This window comes from Malaclemys terrapin, chromosome 25 (genome assembly GCF_027887155.1).
Source record: "Malaclemys terrapin pileata isolate rMalTer1 chromosome 25, rMalTer1.hap1, whole genome shotgun sequence".
In the NCBI taxonomy this organism is placed as follows: domain Eukaryota; kingdom Metazoa; phylum Chordata; order Testudines; family Emydidae; genus Malaclemys; species Malaclemys terrapin.
In genome coordinates, this window is record NC_071529.1 from 12,871,543 (window position 1) to 12,890,043 (window position 18,501).

The following is an 18,501-nucleotide window of genomic DNA, read 5'->3' on the forward strand; positions in this document are numbered from 1 at the left end:
CACGAGCCACCCGGCGCTGCTGCCCGTGCGGGAGAGACTGAGCCAGGGAAAGCGAGCGCTCGTGCCCCCTGCTGGCGTGTGGGTGCCATGTCGGGGGGGGGGGGCGAGAGCCAGAGATGGGGTGAGACCCCCTCCTGCCCCAGCTCCCCCTCCCTGCCCGCTGCTCAGCCCGACTCTGCCACCCAGCCTCTGGCACCTCCCTGCCCCTCCCTTTCCTCAGCAGGACGCCTGGGTTCTATTCCCTGCTCTGGATAGGGCAGGGGTGCTAGTGGATGGGGGACACGCTGGGAGCCAGGCCAGCTGGCTTCTATCCCTGACTCACGGAGGAGAGTGGGGTCTCTAATGGTTGGGGGGTACTGGGAGTCAGGACTTGCGGGCAAGAATACTGTGAGAGACCGTATCAAAAGCTTTGCTAAAGTCAAGATATATCATGTCCACTGCTTTCCCCATATCCACAGAGCCAGTTATCTCATCATAGAAGGCAATCAGGTTGGTCAGGCATGATTTGCCCTTGGTGAATCCATATTGACTGTTCCTGATCACCTTCCTCTCCTCCAAGTGCTTCAAAATAGATTCCTTGAGGACCTGCTCCATGATTTTTCCAGGGTGGTCTCAGGGAGGGGGCTGCAGGGTTGGGGGCAGTGGGGATCAGCCATTCCTCTTGGCAGAGTTGGGGGAGGATTCATCTAGCGCAATGAAGGGGTGTCTGTCTGACACTGCTGACCCCCAGGCCCAACCTCTGCCTGAATTCAGGCTTACAGAGGCCTTCTGACGCTGCCCAGCTTGAACAAGGGTGGGATGGGCGGGGGGAAAATAGTGTCCCTACAACCTTTCCTTTCCCTTTGGAGCCAGGCAGCATTTGTAGCTGAACCTGGTTCTCCCCATGTTCTGTGCAGGAGCTTCCAGCTGAGAGTTCAGCTGATGGAACAAGATCATAGATGTTTGCTGGGGGGGGTTCCACTGCCCGGCTCCCAAGGGGCAGCACTACAGTCTGTCGCATTGTGCTGCTCTGACACCCTCTGCCTGGATCAGAAGCATCCAACTCGCCCACCAAGGAGCTGGCTGTCTCCCCAGGTGAGGCTGACCGCTCAGCACCCCTCGGGGCACCCAAGCAGGGCCCAGCCATCCAGATTCCCCAGAGCCCAGCACACCCTGAAGATTGAGGCCCGGACTGTGGAGCTGAGACAAGCCTGACACCCAAACCCATCGTGCCAGGCGGTTCTGTGGGACAAGAGGCAAACCCAGCAGCGCGAGCGCTTGGGGAGAGAGACGATCTGACAGGCTAAAGGAAGAAGATGAATGAGTAGAGCCACATGGCAGATGAGCAGCAACCAGAACCAGTGCAGCAATTGATGAGGATGATTAATAACCCGGCCCTGTCTCAGCTGGGTTGGGCCAAGCCCAGCGTCCCAGTGCCTTGATGAAACGAAATAATGATCCAGTCCGGCGGACACCTCCCACCCCCTCCAGCGCCTGCCCCCTTCCCCCATGAGAGGATTCAACCTCTGGAGGGAATTAACCCTCTTTCAGCCAAGCCAGCAGCAGGGTCGAAGCCCCTGGTTCAGCGGTGAGGTGCATTATCCTTGCTTGTGGAGCACCAAAGGCTAAGAGGGCTGGGTGGAGTTGGGCAAAGCGTGGCCAGAGGCCGGGCAAACTGCCCCCCTTCCCCCAGACAAACCTACTGCTTCAGCAGCACCACCTGCAGCTCCTCCCTATTCCAGCCCTGGGTATCCACAATTCTAATGCTCCCATCAGCCCATCCTCCTCCTCCCAGATGACTCCCTAGAGGGTCTGAGAGGCTCCCTACCCATCCCTGGTTGCTCATCCATGCATGGGGCTCTGATGACAGAACTGGATTACCTGGCACTTGGTCTGACCCAAGCAGGGATTCCCCCAGGATTTGAAATTAGAGGCAGTTAGAATTTACAGAGGGGTTGGAAAATGACTAAGGTAGCAACACTGCATAACTTATTGACCGCGGGGGGCAGGGGGGTTAGGCGGGAATCAGGAGGGGTGCAGGGAAATCCCTGGCTCAGCCAGCACATGCCTGCCATTAGCTTCCCCCGAACCCAGACACTTGTCTGGTCTGCAGACAGCAAGAGGGCACATGCAAGCCAATTGCACCATCAGACGCTCCCTTTTCATTAGCTTTGGCCATAAATCAATTCCTTATTTTAAAAGGCAGATAAAGAATACCTTCAATCCGGCAAAGGGGCTGAGAGGGAGGGCAGGCGGGGCTGGGCCTGAGCTCAGTTCAGGAGGTTGAGATCCAGATCCGACCCCTCTCTCCCTAGGCTTCAGGAGCGTTTGGAGCTGGAGTTCTGGTTCTTCTTGTTAGTTTCGGGGCCACAGCAGGGCCAGTCCACCCACCCAATGCTCCTAGAGGCTCTGGGGAAAACTTTTACCCCCTTGTTTCCCTCTCCCCATCCCCGCCATTATTTAATGTAGTTCTTAAGCAATTAAACTTGGGAGCCGAGGATTTAGCTCCCACCGCAATTGCGTGGTAGCACAGCATCCTCTCCCCCTCCTGCCCAGATCCTGCTTATGGACACCCCTGCTGCCTGCCTCACTGATTCTCCGAGCAGCGCTCTGGCACAGACAGGGAGATGCTCAGAGTCCACCAGCCCAGGACCACAGGCTGGGCTGCCCCAGGGCCTGAGCCAGCCCCGCTGCCCTGCTTGGTAATGTGAGGCCAAAGAGGCCATCGTCGCTGGGATATGTCCCACCCCCCAAGCCTGCCCACAGAGGTGGGGGTGCCAGTGCACCAGGGAAGGAAGAGGAAAGCCCTGCCCAGTCCCAGCCCCACATGAGGGACAGGAGGGACCCAGAGCTTGAAGGGTCACTGACTGTGACACCACCCCCAGGTCGTCAGCGACAGAGGGGGGAGAGAATCTGCACAGAATGACACCTGGCTCAGCCTGGGGGGGCAGCCTCCAATCAGTCATCCACCCTGCACAGGCCTGGGGCGGAGGAGCAGCAGCCAGGGCTCAGGGAAGAACTGAAGGAAGTGTTTGCTTTGCTCAGCCTGATCCCGTTTCTTGCAATCTCCCTTCTGCTCTTGGAAGCAGCGTGTCCTGGCCTCCTGCTTTACAATTCCCTTACACCCCTGGCAAGGCAGTCAGTGCTCTGAACCCAGCCTACATTGCTACTGGCCTCCCAGCATTCACATTGTCCTGCTGCCCCCTACTGGCATAAAGGGAAATAAAGCATCATTCTTCATTTATTTTGTTTCATGCAGTATATTCTACACCCCACTTCCCTATTCCCCCCTTCCCCTCTCCCAGTCCCATTCCCAGGAAATTGAAACCAGAACCTCCTGCCTTAGCACAGCCTTTTACTGTGAGCTCTTCAGGGCTGTCTCTTACTCCGGGAGCCCTGATTTCAGTTGGCCTCTAGGCGCTACTGTATATTAAACATGAGCAGCAATAATGCTGCTGTTCCCTTTTCCCAGCAAAAAGGTTACCCTGGGGCTGGAAAAGGAGATGGCAGAAGACAGCAGGAGAGCTAAGACCCAGATGCTCGTTTGAAAGCGAAGCACCTGAATCCAGATCGACCCGCCTGGCCCGATTCTCAGAGAATGCTGCTGTCAGGCGTTGTGGCTTGGCAGCATGGCTGAGAATCAGCCTGCTTGGCAAAGCCCCATAAGCCCTACCGAGGCACCCAGCAAATAAACAATCAGAGGAAGGGCAGGACTAGGAATAATAGGGTGGCATTTAGAAAGGGGGACAATTGAGAGTGAATATAAGGGAAAGCTTCTTGGCAGAGATGAATGGAGCTGGGGTCTTTGCTCTAAGGAAGGGTGGGAGCCGCATCCCATAGGGCACTTATGATCAGACTAAGCAAAATGCATCTCCTGTCTAGGGGTCTCTCCGGGTCTGACTTTGCTGCTCTGGAAGTCAGCGGCAAGACTCCCCTTGACTCCAATGGAGCAGGCCGAGGCCTGTAGACAGTAATGCTTCTTTGGGGGCACCATTCCTGGCACAGCATGGCTCTGCAGGAATCCCACCTAGCGCTCTCAATAACAGCCCAGAGTCCTTAGACTAAAGTCCCCCTTCCTGAGGCTCAATATACTAGTAACAGGCTTAATCTGCAGCAAGGGAGATTTAGGTGAGATATTAGGAAAAACTCCCTCACGCTAAGGTAGTTAAGCTCTGGAACAGGCTTCCCAGGGAGGCTCTGGAAGAACAGGTTGGACAAACGCCTGCCAGGGATGGTCTCTCGGTATATGTGGTCCTGCCTGAGCACAGGGGGCTGGGTTTGATGAGGTCTCAGAGACCCTTCCAGCCCTACAGTTCCATGATTAAGCCTTTGGGAATTAGTGTACACCAGCACTGTGAAAGCTAAGCCCTTTCCTTTTGGGGTTTCCAATTTCACACCCCATCCAGAAGTCCAGGCTCCCAGGTCTCCCTCCATTCACCTCCGAGCCAGGAAGCTGTCGGTCCCACTGCAGCCCCTGGTGCCCCCGGAAAGTCTTTTCTTCTCAAGTCTCATCCTGCCTAGTCTCTGGACTCAACTCCAGCTTCCCTCCAGTTCAGGCATTTCCTTGCCCACCAGTCATTCTCCCTTCAAACTACCTGCCCTGCCCTCCTCAGAGTCACCGGACAGTTGGGTTTTTATCCTGCTCAGGAGGTAGCCCCCTTTCCCCATCTTGTCTGCAGCACCCCTAAACATCTGCTCCATATAGGGGCCATGACATGGAACAGGCTGGGCTGGCTCCGTGTCCCCTTCCTCCCTGTTCCAGGCTGTCTTTCTCTCCCATGCCGGATACAGCGCCCAGTGCATTGGGAGCACTAAACAAAGAAGAAAAACTGAACTAATTCCTGAGAATCCATGTGGATCCCAGTGCTGGCAGCTGGCCCCTGGCTCTGCTTACAGCGAGAACTGCAGGTTCACATGAATCTAACTGAGACATATTCTCTGTAGCAACCCCTGCCTTTCTTGCCATTGGACTAGAACTGGAGAAAGACAGAAAATGAAACTGATTAAACATTTCCACAGATTCTCTCCCCCCACGCCCTCCTTTGGTTTTACAAAAATCTTTAGATGGGGTGGAAAGACTCCCTTAAATAAAACTGTTAAATGGAGATCGGATGGGTAATTTTAAGCCCAGCACTGATGCTGCAGGAGTTACAAAAATAATTGCCCATTAGAACATTTGCCAAGTGGGGAATCCTGTGTGAAAAAATGTAAAGTTTTTAAAATGAGGGGGCACCCGGATTTGAACCGGGGACCTCTTGATCTGCAGTCAAATGCTCTACCACTGAGCTATACCCCCTCTGCTGGAGGAAAGAAGAGGAAAGCATTCTCTTATAGAGTGGATTACACAAGCACAGCTGTTATTTAACTGGGCATTGGTAATATGTTACAGCCAGCGCCTAAAACAACCACCCACACAATGGGTGGAAGCTGAGCTGTGGGGAGTGTTTGCACAGGGAGTGACTCAGACCGCACAGCAAAGCTTGCAACAGCCTGGGGGGAGACTTAAACCTTTTATGAATGCTGGGTTGTTGGATGTTAGACATCACAAAGATTCTTGATGTGCAGCAAATTTATCCATTTTTGAAGGCCAGTTGGGGCTAATCTGATTTTAGTCTGACCTTCTGCATAGCACAGGCAGGAGGATTCCCCCCCCGAGATTCCTGCATTAAACCTAATCACCTCTGGGTGAAGTAGAGCGAATCCATCTATCTGTAGACAGCCGTCTACACTGCTCCACATCTGGGGTGCAGCTCCTGCAGGCTGTGAAACCTGTAGGGCCCGACAGACGTCAGTTAAATGGCAGCCACCAAAACATCTTGCTGAAATAGTCCAAGCCCAGACAACTGGGCCTGTCCGGTGGCGTTCTGAAAGGGGCGGGCAGTACCTGCTTGGTATGTGGTGTGCCCCCCTATAAGAGAGGCGGTGCAAGGCCCTAGCCAGAGGCTGGACTCAGGGGTGTAATAACCATTCTGTCATAAGCCAAAGGGAAGCAGGTCCTCTATTCAGAGAGGGAACAAAGTATTAATCAGATTCTTAGAGGCAGCGTGTCCTTGTGGACAGAGCACTGGGCTCCGGAGAAATGGGTTTTGGCCCCAGACAAGTCACTTTCCTTCTCTGTGCCTCAGTTTCTCCATCTGTAAAATGGGGATAATGCCACTGACCTACTTTGTAAAGCGCTTGGAGCTCTAGAGAGGCAAAGCACTAGATGACATGGCATTTACAAAGGGAGGAAAATAACCCAAGACCTTTAACTCTTTCCACCCCGGTATTTTCCTCACTGGCAGGTAAACGAACGTGTCAGAGAAATTATATAGACCGTGGAAGCTACACTAGTTGCATTTTGAATAGGTATCGCTCTGGCTTAAGCAACCTCTGAACTCTCCCCCCATTCTTCTAGTACTAGATTGGTTGATTTTGAATCTAGTTGTCCCAAGCAAGGCAGTTCTAATCCACCCCCTTTCCTAGGGAGACAATTCCACTGACTGATTCATCTGACTAAGGAAGTTTCCCTGAGGACTTCATTTTGTCCCTAGTTATTTGCAGCCAAAAAATTTCATTAGCTTAGAGGTAAGGGTCCCCAGGGCTGCCTCATTCCCCGAAGGTGGCCACAGGTAAACCTCGGAAAGCCAGGAAATAAAGACTTACAGTGGGACTCACAACCACACTGGAAAGCCAGGCCATGAAGAGTGGTGGCTTCTTGCCCCCACTCACTGCTTACATCCTTTAAATATATGTCATCACTCGCCCCACCTGTCCCCTTAGTGATTGCTTGGAAAAATCCAGATAATCACATTTTATAAAGACCTCACGCATGTAGAATGGTAGACAGGGCTGGCCCTAGACCAAATGACGCCCCAGGCGAGGAGTGTCTTCGGTGGCCCCCCATTTTATATTGTTGCATAGATAGAGGTTTGATAAATATCTCTGGCAACCCATTAAATATATCCTTTATTAGGCGCTACTTACACGCTTCTTCAAGTCTTAAAAACACAAGTACACTTTCACATTTACACACTAAAACAAGGTTCACAGTTTCGCAGCTGGGCACACACTTCACTTCACTTCTCTTTGTTCTTATACCTCACTGACTGAGTGGCAACGCCCTGCCCCTGATATACGCGAGGGCGTGGCTGACCACATTCTAGGACAGTGTTTCTCAAACTGGGGTCCATGGACCTGTACTCCAAGGGGCCCTGCAAATCAACTCCTCCCTCTCCCTCCCAGCGCTTCCTGCACACTGGGGAACAGCTGTTCAGTGGCGTGCCGGAGGCGCTGGGAGGGAGGGGGAGGAGCGGGGATGGGGCGCTTGGGGGACGGGGTGGAAAGAGGAGGGGCAGAGGTGGAGCGGGGGTGGGGCAGGGGTGGGACCTTGGGGGAAGGGGTGGAGTGGGAGTGGGGTCTGGGGCTGAGCGGGAGGGGTTGGGGGTCCACAAAAATGTTTAAATCAAAATAGGGGTCCTCGGGTTGCTAAAGTTTGAGAACCGCTGTTCTAGAAGGTTCGAGGAAAATGTCGTTCTCAGAGAGTCTGGAAGGTTCCACAAGGTTCTACAAAGGTCCAGAACATTCTAGGAGGTTAGTGACAAATGAATCCACCTGAAACATGTGACTTCAAACATTCTATTTTCCCTTTTGTCGCTAACCACAAACATAGAACCCCAAGCCTGGCTCCCCCCCCCCCGCAAGCGCTCGTCTGGGTGGCCTGCCCCTAAATCCGACCCTGATGGTAGACGTCGGGGACAGAGGAAAACCGGCCTTGAGCAGTCATAATGATAAAAGAACCCACAAGGGTTAGATTCAAATGTGCTCTCTGGAGCGGAGATTATTAACCCGTCTGGAGAGTGTACTGGCCCAGACCAGTACCTTCCTGGCTGTGCTGGTTCCATTGGGTGCCCTGGGAGCTAACAAAGAAATGGCTGGTTGTAGCTGATATGCGCAGGGACCAGGATTTCACAGAGACCTTGACCAAATGTGACAGGGACAAATGCCCAGCTGGAGACTGATAAAGGGAAACTGCCCTGATCAGTGATAATGCCCTAGGAAGCTAAATAAACATTTACTATTTAAGACTCTCTATAAACACACAGTAAATCAAGGGTAGAGCTGAGAGAACCCAGGAGTCCTGACTCCCAGCCCCTGCCTTAAGCACTAGCTACTCCGCTTCCTGGAGCCTAGAAAAGAACCCAGGTGTCCCGTTACCAGTGCCAGGAATCTGCTGCCAGAGCCTGTTTTCAAAAGACTTCTTAAAATAACCTGTCGGTAGCGAGCAGTCCCCTTAGTGGAAATTGCTCCAGCAACAGCTCCAGTACCGCTGGGGGGAGTCTGCAGGGGCCAGGGGAAGGGGGATATTTGCCAGCTCAAATCTAAAACTCGATCGGGATCCCATTTTATTTTCACCCACAAAATTGGGGAGGACCACTGACGCCAATAGAAGGAGGATTTGGTCCTCTGGAAAGTACATGTGGCCAGCTTGAATTGTATTTTGACAAACACAAAGCAGGAGGGGGATTCAAACCATCCATTACTTGATACCAAGTCAAACACACTAACTAGCCCCTCAGCTGCAGGGCTCTCTAGTAGCTGCTAGTGAGGATTATAACATGGCTAGCTAGCAATTGATTTCATGCTCAGCCTCCACTGTCCCAAACATGTGCAAGCGATAGTCCCTCAATCTATCGAGGACATCACATCGGAAAGCAAGGAAACAAAACACCTCTGTGCCTAGGAGAGTTGTCAGTTTTGGTTGGACGTATCCTGGGACTAGGTTTCGTCACATGACATAACCTTTAATTCAAGATTAACCTGTAATTCCTGGAGACTCCCGGACAATCCTGGATGACTGGCACCCCTAGTGCCTAGGAGAAAGGAGAGGGCTGGCAGAGCTGGCATCAAGCTCCAGAATAACTGGGCACCTGATCAGCCCATGACTAATGGACGGGGGAATCAGACCCCAAACAACGTGAAGCCCTCCCACGGGCAGATCTTACTAACTTCTGACAACACCTTTTTATACTTTGGAGACCCTGCTATTTGTGATCCCTGTAAGAGATCTATGTAAGAGCCATTCATCAGCAGATCTCAAAACACTTTAAATAGGAGGGCAGGAGCATCACCCGGTTTTACAAATGAGGAAACTGAGGCCAACCAGCTGACCTGTGATAGAGCAAGGAATACAGGGCAGCTTGCCTGACATCCTAGTACTATGCCACACCGGTAGCAGAGCATCTTGTTAAACTGGGTAACACGGGACTGAGCACAGACTTCTCTGGCCTCTTTTCTAGAGGAAAGGAGACGATCACACAAAGAATCTGATTCTGTCTCCTTTCCTTCGGTGCTTTTGTCTCCTGGTGCTCACCCTTGGCCTACCGCCCATCCCACCCGCACAGCTCCCCTCACAAAGCTCTGGAAAAAAGAGGCCCCAGTGATGTTACCCTCCCCCCGGCAGCTAGTTACCCTCCCCCCGGCAGCTAGTTAATAGAAAAATCAATTGTTTTCCTTAAGGGCCGAGCGCTAAGGGTTTTTTGGCTGTGGCCCTTTGGATCCAGCAGGCCCCAGAGCAGGAAGTCCCTCTGGCGAGGCACTAATTTCACTTCTCACAAGTGCAGGATCCAGTGATACTCCAGGAGAGGCTCTGTGACAGGCTCCCATTAAAATCGGGACAAGACCCAGCTTTTCGCAACCAAGTGACAGTAAGCATAACAGCAGCATTGTCCATTCCGAGCCCCTCAAAAATCACAAGTCAGGTGCTAAAATCACGAGATGAATTTACCAATCGCGAGATTTCAAACAGTAACATAGCTGGGGTTCTGTTTAGTGGACTGATGGTTTCTGAGCTGGCAGCGTGATGTTTCCCTCTTTCCTCCACCACCGTGAAGGCCAGAAACTTACTTTGAAAGCAGTGCTACCGTGGTCAACTTAACTATGTCATACAGGGTGTGAAATTTTTCACAGCCCTGAGCAAGGTAGCTAGGTTGATCTAAGTTTTAGGTATAGACCAGGCCTGAGAGTTTCACTTAATCACATGACTCCAGGAGCTGGGATTTTCAAACCAAACCTAATTAGCTGGCAACTCATAACAGAGTCCAAATCACCAAAGGGTGTAACTATTCTAGAGGATGGGGAATTGCCAAGTGGGAGAAAATATAAGCAGGAAAAAGGAGAGGAAATGAAGAAAGTCTGGACAGCATAATTTGAGTGAGGTCTATGCAGGGAAGCGACAGAAGCTTCAGCATTGCGGATATTAAACCTAGAGGGTAAGGAGACAACCCACCATAACCATGATCTTCCTGGTTAGCTAGCTGCTGTGGGTGAAATTCACCCCCTGTGCAGAGAGCTGGTACAAGGCCTAGCCATCCCTCATGTCCCCTAAGCAGGACATCAGTGGGGCTTAGGGGTATATTTTTACTTACTGTAAAATATATATTAAAGAGTCAGAAACCTGAGGAAGGGGTGTGGGGTGGGAAAATCAGCCACTGCTAAACCTTCTTGATTGAGGGAGGCAGAGGCAGCATTGTCTCCTGAGGAATCCTCTCAGAGGAGAGCATTTCCTTGTTTGCCCACAGCTGGTCATTCCACTCAGCCCCCCGGCTGGGCCAATTTGTCCAGAAGAGCAGAAGATAAGGCCCCCAGCGCCAGGCAAACACGTTCATTTGCAAACCCATTAGGGGAGGCGCTAAGCATGTCCCCCTGAGGGTTTCTCAGGAGGATGAGGTGACAGGTCGGGAGCACTTAGATAAACTATCCCAAGGGACAGTCTAGGGAGCTGGGGCTAATAACATGCTGCATGGACCAAGAGGATCGTCCCGTTACATCAGGATGGGGAAACTGAGGCATGGGGAGACGGAGTGACTCCTCCAAGGTCACACAGTGAATCAATGTAAATGGAACCCAGGAGTCCTAGCCCCCAAGTACCCTGGGCTGGAAAGCTGCTAGAAACAGCTTCTGACTGGAAATGAGCAGAAAACCAGGCCCAGCATCCAAGCATCCCCAAAGCCTAGATCCAGACTCTACAGCTACTCCCTGCTTGCTAGACCTCAAAAGATCTGCGTTCAATCCCTCTGTCTGCAACAGGCTGCCCTGTGTGACCTCAGGCAAGGCACTTGGGTGCCTTGCTCCCACTGAAGTCATTAGGAGCTAGGCACCTAAATAGCTTTGAGGATCTGTGCCTCAGTTCTTCTATCTGTGAAATGGGGGCAGTCTGTCTTGTCTATTTAGCCTGTAAGTTCTTTAGGGATGGAGCTGTCTTTACAAGGCCAGGATATACTCAGGCCTGGCAGAATTCCTTTTTTACTTTTTTATCATTTTGACAGATCATATCGCTGTTTAGTTTTAAACATCGTTTTAAGCATTGTTGTTATTCTTTTCTCCTGCTGATAATAGCTCATCTTAATGAATTAGCCTCTTAGAGTTGGTATGGCAACTTCCACCTTTTCATGTTCTCTGTATGTGTATACATATTTTCTTACTATATGTTCCATTTTATGCATCTGATGAAGTGGGCTGTAGCCCACGAAAGCTTATTCTCAAATAAATTTGTTAGTCTCTAAGGTGCCACAAGTTCTCCTGTTCTTTTTTCTATTTCAGTTTTCAGAGTTGCAGGAAATTTGGGGGGGGTGGAGGGAGAGACAAAAATTATTTAATGACAATAGACATTGAGATTCAAAAGCTTTCTAACCATTAAAGCACAAATTGTCAATATCACATGTCCAAATATACAAAGCAACTGTCCATAAGTTAACCTCTCCAGCAGCACTTTTCTTACTTGGCTTATCTGTCAATTATCACCAGTGGAAATATTTTCTTCCTTGGTTTGTGTGTGTTCCGTAAAATTGACATTTCCCAGTAAAAATCGAATCCTTCCAAGCCTAGAGATAAGGCAGCTAATAATAACAATGCTGTTGCTAGCATATTTCAGCTGTAATGCAGACGGGGACTTTCCTGGAATGGCCGCATCCAAATATATTTCTGGTCAGAGAAGTGAAACTGACTCTCTTGTTTTCTGTTTCACTTACTGACCCAAATTTACGTGTTTTCTTTGTGGCAGTGTCTGTGGCCCTTTTATGAGCTCACGTGATGGAATTCGGCCAGGAAACCAGGGTTCAACGCCCTGACTCTTATGCAAAGCACCATGGGATCGTTAATGACCATTATTACTTACTAGCTATATTAGGATAGCATCTAGCAGGCCCAACTGAGATCAGGGCCCCAAGGTGCTAGGTGCAGCACAGACACAGAGGGAGAGAATTCGATCAGAATACACCTGCCTGGCCCTACATTCAATGAGCCAATGTGTGTTAGGGCCTCAGACGCGTCCCCAGCATGGCCCCCATGAGCCATTAGCTCTGTGCAGTCCCAGCCCTTGAACACGGCACGCTGGATCTGCATTGAGACCTGCAACTCGCATCCCCCTCAGAAGGCATTAAGCGGCGGGACTCTGGCTAATTGGCGCAGTGCTGGAGCTGGCCGGATCCCGGGGCTGCCCCTCGTGTGCTCAGTGAGCCCAGAGCCAGACTGCCGGGGGCTCGTTTATTTTGGGGGCTGTTTTGGGAAGACCGGTGATTATGCTAATCCTTTAACCCCTGATTGCCTCCTCCTTCCCATTAGATGGTCAAACAGTTTTAGCAGCAGGGGCTGAGATAGGCCCTGGACTATATAAACCCCGGGGGCTGGCGCTGGGTTTCCTATCACTCCAAAGGGAAGATCCTCCCCCTACCATTTGCCAGATCTGCATCATGTGGGCATCTCCTGCCAGGCTCTGGCTTCTCTCCTTGCTCCTGTGGCCCCTGCCTGCCGCGTACGGCTACATCTGGGCGTGGTTGTATTCCATGCCCTACCACGCCCCAGATGAGGCCGCCCTCTCCCAAAGCTCCAGCCCCCTGGCCGACAGCAAGGAGATTGCGGTAAGCAAGGGATGGGTGGGCACTTGCCCCGCAGCCTTCAGCCTGCCTGGCTTGACGGTAGGGGACCAAGCATCAGAGTGGGGGAGGGGGTCTCTATTTCTCCTTGTGAATCCTGCATCTAGCAGGCCAGCCTTTGTGGTGTAATATGGGGTGCATACGGCCAGTGGTTTGAGCCGGGGATTTTTTTGGGGTGGAGGAAAGAGTCAGAACTCCTGGGTTCTGTTCTCTGCTCATGGGAAGGTGTGCGCTCTATTAACTAGAACGAGGCACCAGGACTCTTGGGTTCTATCCCTCACTGTTACGGCATGTCCTATGGCAAATCAGGGCCTCGTGAAATTAACAGGCATAAAACAGATGCATTTATGGTATAGAGGTTAGCGTTGCTGGCATCCAGGCAGCTGGTCCTAGGGCAATTCCTAGCCAATGTAGCAGTACATTTGGTGCCTTTTGATAGCCTACCGCAGTGGTTTCCAACCTGTCGTCCGTGGACGCCTGGGGGTCTGCAGACTATGTCTAAGATTTCCGAAGGGGTTCACACCCCCAATATAAATTTTTTTAGGGATCCGTAAATGAAAAAAAAAACTTGAAAACCCCCGGCCTACTGGGTAGAGGAAAGGACTGTTGGATGCTTTGGAAGAGCACCACCAGTTGTTGCACCAATCCTGATTCAGAGGCAGATAAAGCACTTTTCAGGTGCTCCAGTGGCGCAATTGGTTAGCGCACAGTACTTATAAGGCAGTACTTGACTGAGCAATGCTGAGGTTGTGAGTTCGAGCCTCACCTGGAGCAGGTGTTTTATGGGTATGGAATTCTCTGGCCCATTTTTAGGAGGTCCAATGAATCCAAACAGGCAATAGAGCAGGGGTTCTCAAAGTGGTGCTGGGGACACCTCAGGGGACAGAGAGGTTATTATATGGGGGCTTGCGAGCTGTCAGCCTCCACCCCAAACCCCGCTTTGCATCCAGCATTTATAAGGGTGTTAAATATAAAAAAAAGTGGTTTTAATTTATAAGAGGGGTCACACTCAGAGGCTTGTCATGTGAAAGGAGTCACCAGTACAAAAGTTTGAGAGCTACTGCAATAGAGGGTCCCTCTGGCCTCAAAAATCGATGGACACTCACAAGAGGTGTGTGAGGCTTAAGCAATTAATGACTGTAAAACGCTTCCCTACCTGGGTGTTTTAATCCTTAAGAGGAAACAGCCACATATATCTTAGATATCGCATAATCAGTTCTTGAGCGGTGTTATTAGAAGCCCCCCAGGTTACTAATCCAGGAGGAATGTTAAAAATAGAACGAAGTTGGGAGATGCTTCCCCCCCGCCCCTTGTAAAAATTCTTGCAAACTAATTTTTTGTCCATGCTCATTGAAATGTTTCTTCAAAAATGTTCAGGGTTTAATTGAAAAACCAAAAATATTAGTGGTGGGGAGGGGGGGGGGGATTGTTTTTTGGTTTTTTTTTTCCCCAAAGAAACCCTCCCATGCCAAATTTCATTGAAAACTTATTTTCTGTGGAAATTTTCATTTCATCAACAAAAACCTAAAACCCCAAACCCCCATTTTTTGTTTGAAAAATGTAGACGGAACATTTTCAGCCGATTACAGCTCAGATGTGGCTGGTCTGTTTCACTTTGTTTTCTGTTTAAGTTTCACTTCCTAGTTCTCATGCACTAGCTCAGCATCTCAACGTTTAAATCCAAACTGTACAAAACCTCACCCTGTTTTTACAGATTCTTTAGAAAAGAAAACCAAGAAAACATTGCTATTCATGTCAAACTGTTTTTTTTCTACTAAACCTACATCACCGTCTATAACTTCCTAACAGCGCCTTGGTTAGAAAGAGCCTCATACACAAAAGTGCTTAAAACAAACCATAAATTCTGGAGTGATTTATACAACGTCTCTGTCAGGAGTGCCCTGCTGGCTTTGAGCAGCTCTAACCATATGCTTAGTACAGAGGTTCTCAAGGACTTAATCATTATTTTGACTATGTAGTATTCTGATTGTGCTAAGAGCGCCAGTAACGGACCAGGTCCGTATGATGTGAAGTGTTTGGCAAACACAACAAAACATAGTCCCTCCCGCAAAGAACTCATGTGCTCAAAAAATTAATTAACCCTCACAAGCCCCTGAGAGGGAAGAATTATTAACCCCAATTTCGAGTTAGGGAAACTAAGGCCAAGTTCATGCAGCTAGTCTGGGAAGAGACCCCAGGAGTCCCATCCCAACCTCTCCTCTGCTGCTTTCCAGAGATGGGCCAAGGAGTGTGGCACCTGGATCTAGAAAATCCTCGTCAGCCAGACATCTCCGGCCAAGATTTCCAAAAGTGACTCAAGATTTTAGGTGCCCAGCGTCAAGGGACCCGGCCTGATTTGGAGGGGCTGAGCACTTATTGAATGAGACCCCTTTAAGGCATCTCCAGTGGGGAGAGAAACTGAATCCCCCTGCCCTCCACTCCCCTCCGACTCCTTCCCCAAAAACCATTGGTGGCTTTGGAAAATTGTGAGCTCTCCAGGCCTTTTCCCTTCACAGAAGGGATTGTAATTAGGATGTCCCAAAAGGTCAAAAATTGATCTGATTCTGGGTTGAAAGGTTGGGTGGGAACTCAGGGGCCTCGCCCCTGTTGCTATCACACCCTCCCCCCAGGTCTCAGCACCCCCCAGTGTTGGGACATTTGGAATCCAGGTTGGCTTTTCGATTGCTATGGAAAATGTGGGGATAGGAACTCAGCTGTGAGGGCTGCTTCCCCAGTCCAACCTCCCGCCCGCCAGGGACGTGCCTTTCCCATCTGACCTTGCATCATCTCTCCCCCAGGCGGCCACAACGTGTAGCCAGGACCGGCACTGCGCCCATGGGCTCTTCTGTGATAAGCACTTCCGGCTGTGCCTTCCCCTGCGCCAGGAGGGGCAGTACTGCCGCCGCGACACCCATTGCGCCAGGGGCCTGACCTGTATGTTTGGCAAGTGCCACAGGACCGTGCCGGACGGGCAGGAGGGTAAGGCATGGAGAGGAGCCGCTTTCCAGGCCTGAGTCGCCCTTCTCCCATCCCTGGGCTTCAGGCGTGGCCGGGGTGGAGGAGCTCCTACTGTTCTGAAGCTGAGCACCGGGCCTGCGTGGGCCCCGGCGTGAGGCAGAGCAGCCTCCCAGCTGCTGTAATTTACACCTGGCCACTGGGAGATAGAGACTAGCCATAGGGCAGGGTGCTCCAGCCACGCCCCCCCAGCCCCGTGCCTCCCCTAGGAGGCGGGGCAAGGCACAGCCGTGGGGGATCCGGCTCCTGCACCCAGAGGAGTGGGGTTTCTCTGGGCGGCTGGTCCAGGCCGCACAGACTGCAGAGGAGGAGGCCCTTGCACCATCAAGACGGGAGGGACTGGGTGCTATGCTGGGTGGGTTGGAAAGCAGCAAGAGAGGCAGGCTGTGGGGGGTCCCGGGCAGTGCGGGGAGGGAATGGATGAAGCCCCTCCCTGTCTGCCTATCCCTCACTCCTCCCCCCACTCTGTCTGCCCCCAGGTGCTCGCTGCCGGCAGGACAAGGACTGCGGCGTGGCCGCCTGCTGCGCCCGCCACCATGGCGAGCTTCTCTGCAAGAAGAGGTTGGCCTTGGATGAGAGCTGCTTTGTGCCCCAGGGAGGCCTGGCCTTCAGCATCAACCAGGTCTGCCCCTGCCAGGAGGGGCTGGTGTGCAGGACCGGGGCTGCTGGCCGAGAGTGAGTGTGGGGCACGCTCAGGGCCTGGAGGTACTGTGGAGACCCCCCTGAAAGGGGCTTTCATGCCATCAGACCTGCCGGGACAGAATACAGCAGGAGGTGCAGGGGCATTAGTGAATGCCTGGCAATTCTGGATGCATTGCCCCTGCTCTTTACTTGAAGGGGATAGTGGGTTATACTGATCAGAGCAGGGGCATGAGACCCAGGACTCCTAGGTCCAAACCCAGGCTCTGGGAGGAGAGCGTGGTCTAGTGGTTAGAGAAGGGGCTTGGGAGCCAGGACTCCATCCTGCTCGCTCTGAGGGTGTGAGGTCTGGTGGTTAGAGTAGGGGAATTTTGCAGGTATTCTGGGTGCTATTCCACTGACTTCTTGGGCGAGTCCCTTCCCTACTTTGTACCTCAGTTTCTCCATCTTTAAAATGGGGATAATACCCATCCACCCCCAATGCATGCTGTGCAATTCCAGGGTGGGGAGGAGAAGGGCAGAACAGAAATTCCTGTTCTGAGCCTATTCACCCTCTGACCCCGGATCGCTCCCTTCTTGTCCCCTCCAGGAAAGCATTCGAGTATTGGCAGGATAAAAGTGACTGGAGATGCATGAAGCCCTTGCTGTAGAGAGAAGGTGACTGTGCACCCTTCCCTGAGGACAAGAGCTCTGTATTTATTCCCTGTAAATAGCATGTACATAGACCTGCTCTCAAATAAACATGTGTGATCCTTCAGCACTCAGGGGCCTGGCTTTTAATCAGTGGCAGCTCTGAGTCACCAGGTTAAACCACTGAGTTATAACATGACCTGATGTTTGAAAGCACTGGCCGTTCCCTGCAATAATGCCCTGGATTTCTGCACATCGCTGTGTGTGTGTGATTGCTGTATTCTCCCATAGCGGTGCGTGCACGGGTATAGCTTTGCTGTACTGTGTCTGTATTATATATGGGGAGACCTCACACTGCTTCCTATATCGCCCATGGCAATCAGTGTAGTATTGGAAGCCTGATATTTGATTACCGTTATCGGAACCTGCAGAATTCAATTTCTCTTTGCGTGGAGAGCAACACAAAGGTACATTAGCTGCTCCCAGGAAAAGAGAGAAGGTAGCACCTGCAAGCGAACCAGAGATTTCTTGATCTGCAGTCAAATGCTCTACCACTGAGTTCCACATCTCCCCCGCTGCCGTACCGCTTACATTACCTGTTCATAAGGCCAGCTGGCAATAAGTCCTATCTCCTTGTTGCCTAGTGACTGTCTGGCGCAGTGTGAGCAGAGGAGATGCAGCGTGTTACAGGGCTGCGAACAAATAAGTTAGGCCTAGTAGTTCTGTTAATCAGGGAAGGCATTGCCGAAAAGCGGCTCAATGTTACAAAGATCCAGTAGCCCCGTGGCTAACACAGCTGTCCCCCTCGGCACGTGTAGGTAAATGCAGTTCAGAGCAATCCGCAGGCAGAGTTTGATTCCTAGAGAGCCTGCATTGAGAGGGGGCGCGGTTTGGAGCACGCCACCGCGTGGGTTTCCATGCCCTAGAGTGAAACCAAGGAATTTTGGTCTTTAGCCCTTCGTCACAGTTCCACTGGATACGCAATTCTGTAATTAAAACACAAGGGCCCAGAACATCAAAGGTATTTTGGTGAGGTAGATGCCGAAATACCTTTGAGGATCTGAGCCCAGGTGCCTCTTTCATATCCCAGACTCCTAGAGCTGCAGTGCAAAGGACGCATGCAGGTTTACCTACCTTTGGCAGGACACCACAGCAGCACCTGCGTACAAAGTGGGGCTAGCTCAGTAGAAGAACAGTTGACTACAGCTCAAGAGGTCCTGGGGTCAAATCCAAGTGCTCCTTGGATAGGACTTTTTTTTTTTTTTTTTTTTACACCTCTGGAAATCATGACATTAGTCTAGTGCAGTGGGGTGCGAGGCCCAGCACC

At 51.4% G+C, this 18,501-nt stretch overlaps 1 protein-coding gene and 2 non-coding genes across 3 annotated transcripts; 2 read left to right on the forward strand and 1 right to left on the reverse strand.

The window, feature by feature from the left end:
* Positions 1-5,203: 5,203 nt before the first annotated feature.
* On the reverse strand, positions 5,204-5,275 carry TRNAC-GCA (transfer RNA cysteine (anticodon GCA)). The gene has a single exon. It is a non-coding gene; the product is annotated as a tRNA-Cys (tRNA).
* Positions 5,276-12,800: 7,525 nt separating this feature from the next.
* Positions 12,801-16,584, forward strand: LOC128829345 (dickkopf-related protein 3-like). The gene is made up of 3 exons (XM_054014727.1): positions 12,801-12,875; positions 15,689-15,869; positions 16,385-16,584. Exons 1-3 carry the CDS (start codon positions 12,801-12,803, stop codon positions 16,582-16,584), a joined length of 456 nt encoding a protein of 151 aa, XP_053870702.1.
* TRNAI-UAU (transfer RNA isoleucine (anticodon UAU)) lies at positions 13,571-13,664 on the forward strand. Its single transcript has 2 exons — positions 13,571-13,608; positions 13,629-13,664. It is a non-coding gene; the product is annotated as a tRNA-Ile (tRNA).
* Positions 16,585-18,501: the final 1,917 nt, after the last annotated feature.

Excerpts from the sequence above, each read along its gene's own strand:
- LOC128829345 (XM_054014727.1), top strand. The coding sequence starts at position 12,801 with ATGCCCTACCACGCCCCAGATGAGGCCGCCCTCTCCCAAAGCTCCAGC. Across the intron at positions 12,876-15,688 it reads CCGACAGCAAGGAGATTGCG|GCGGCCACAACGTGTAGCCA; the intron begins GTAAGCAAGGGA and ends TCTCTCCCCCAG. Across the intron at positions 15,870-16,384 it reads CGTGCCGGACGGGCAGGAGG|GTGCTCGCTGCCGGCAGGAC; the intron begins GTAAGGCATGGA and ends GTCTGCCCCCAG.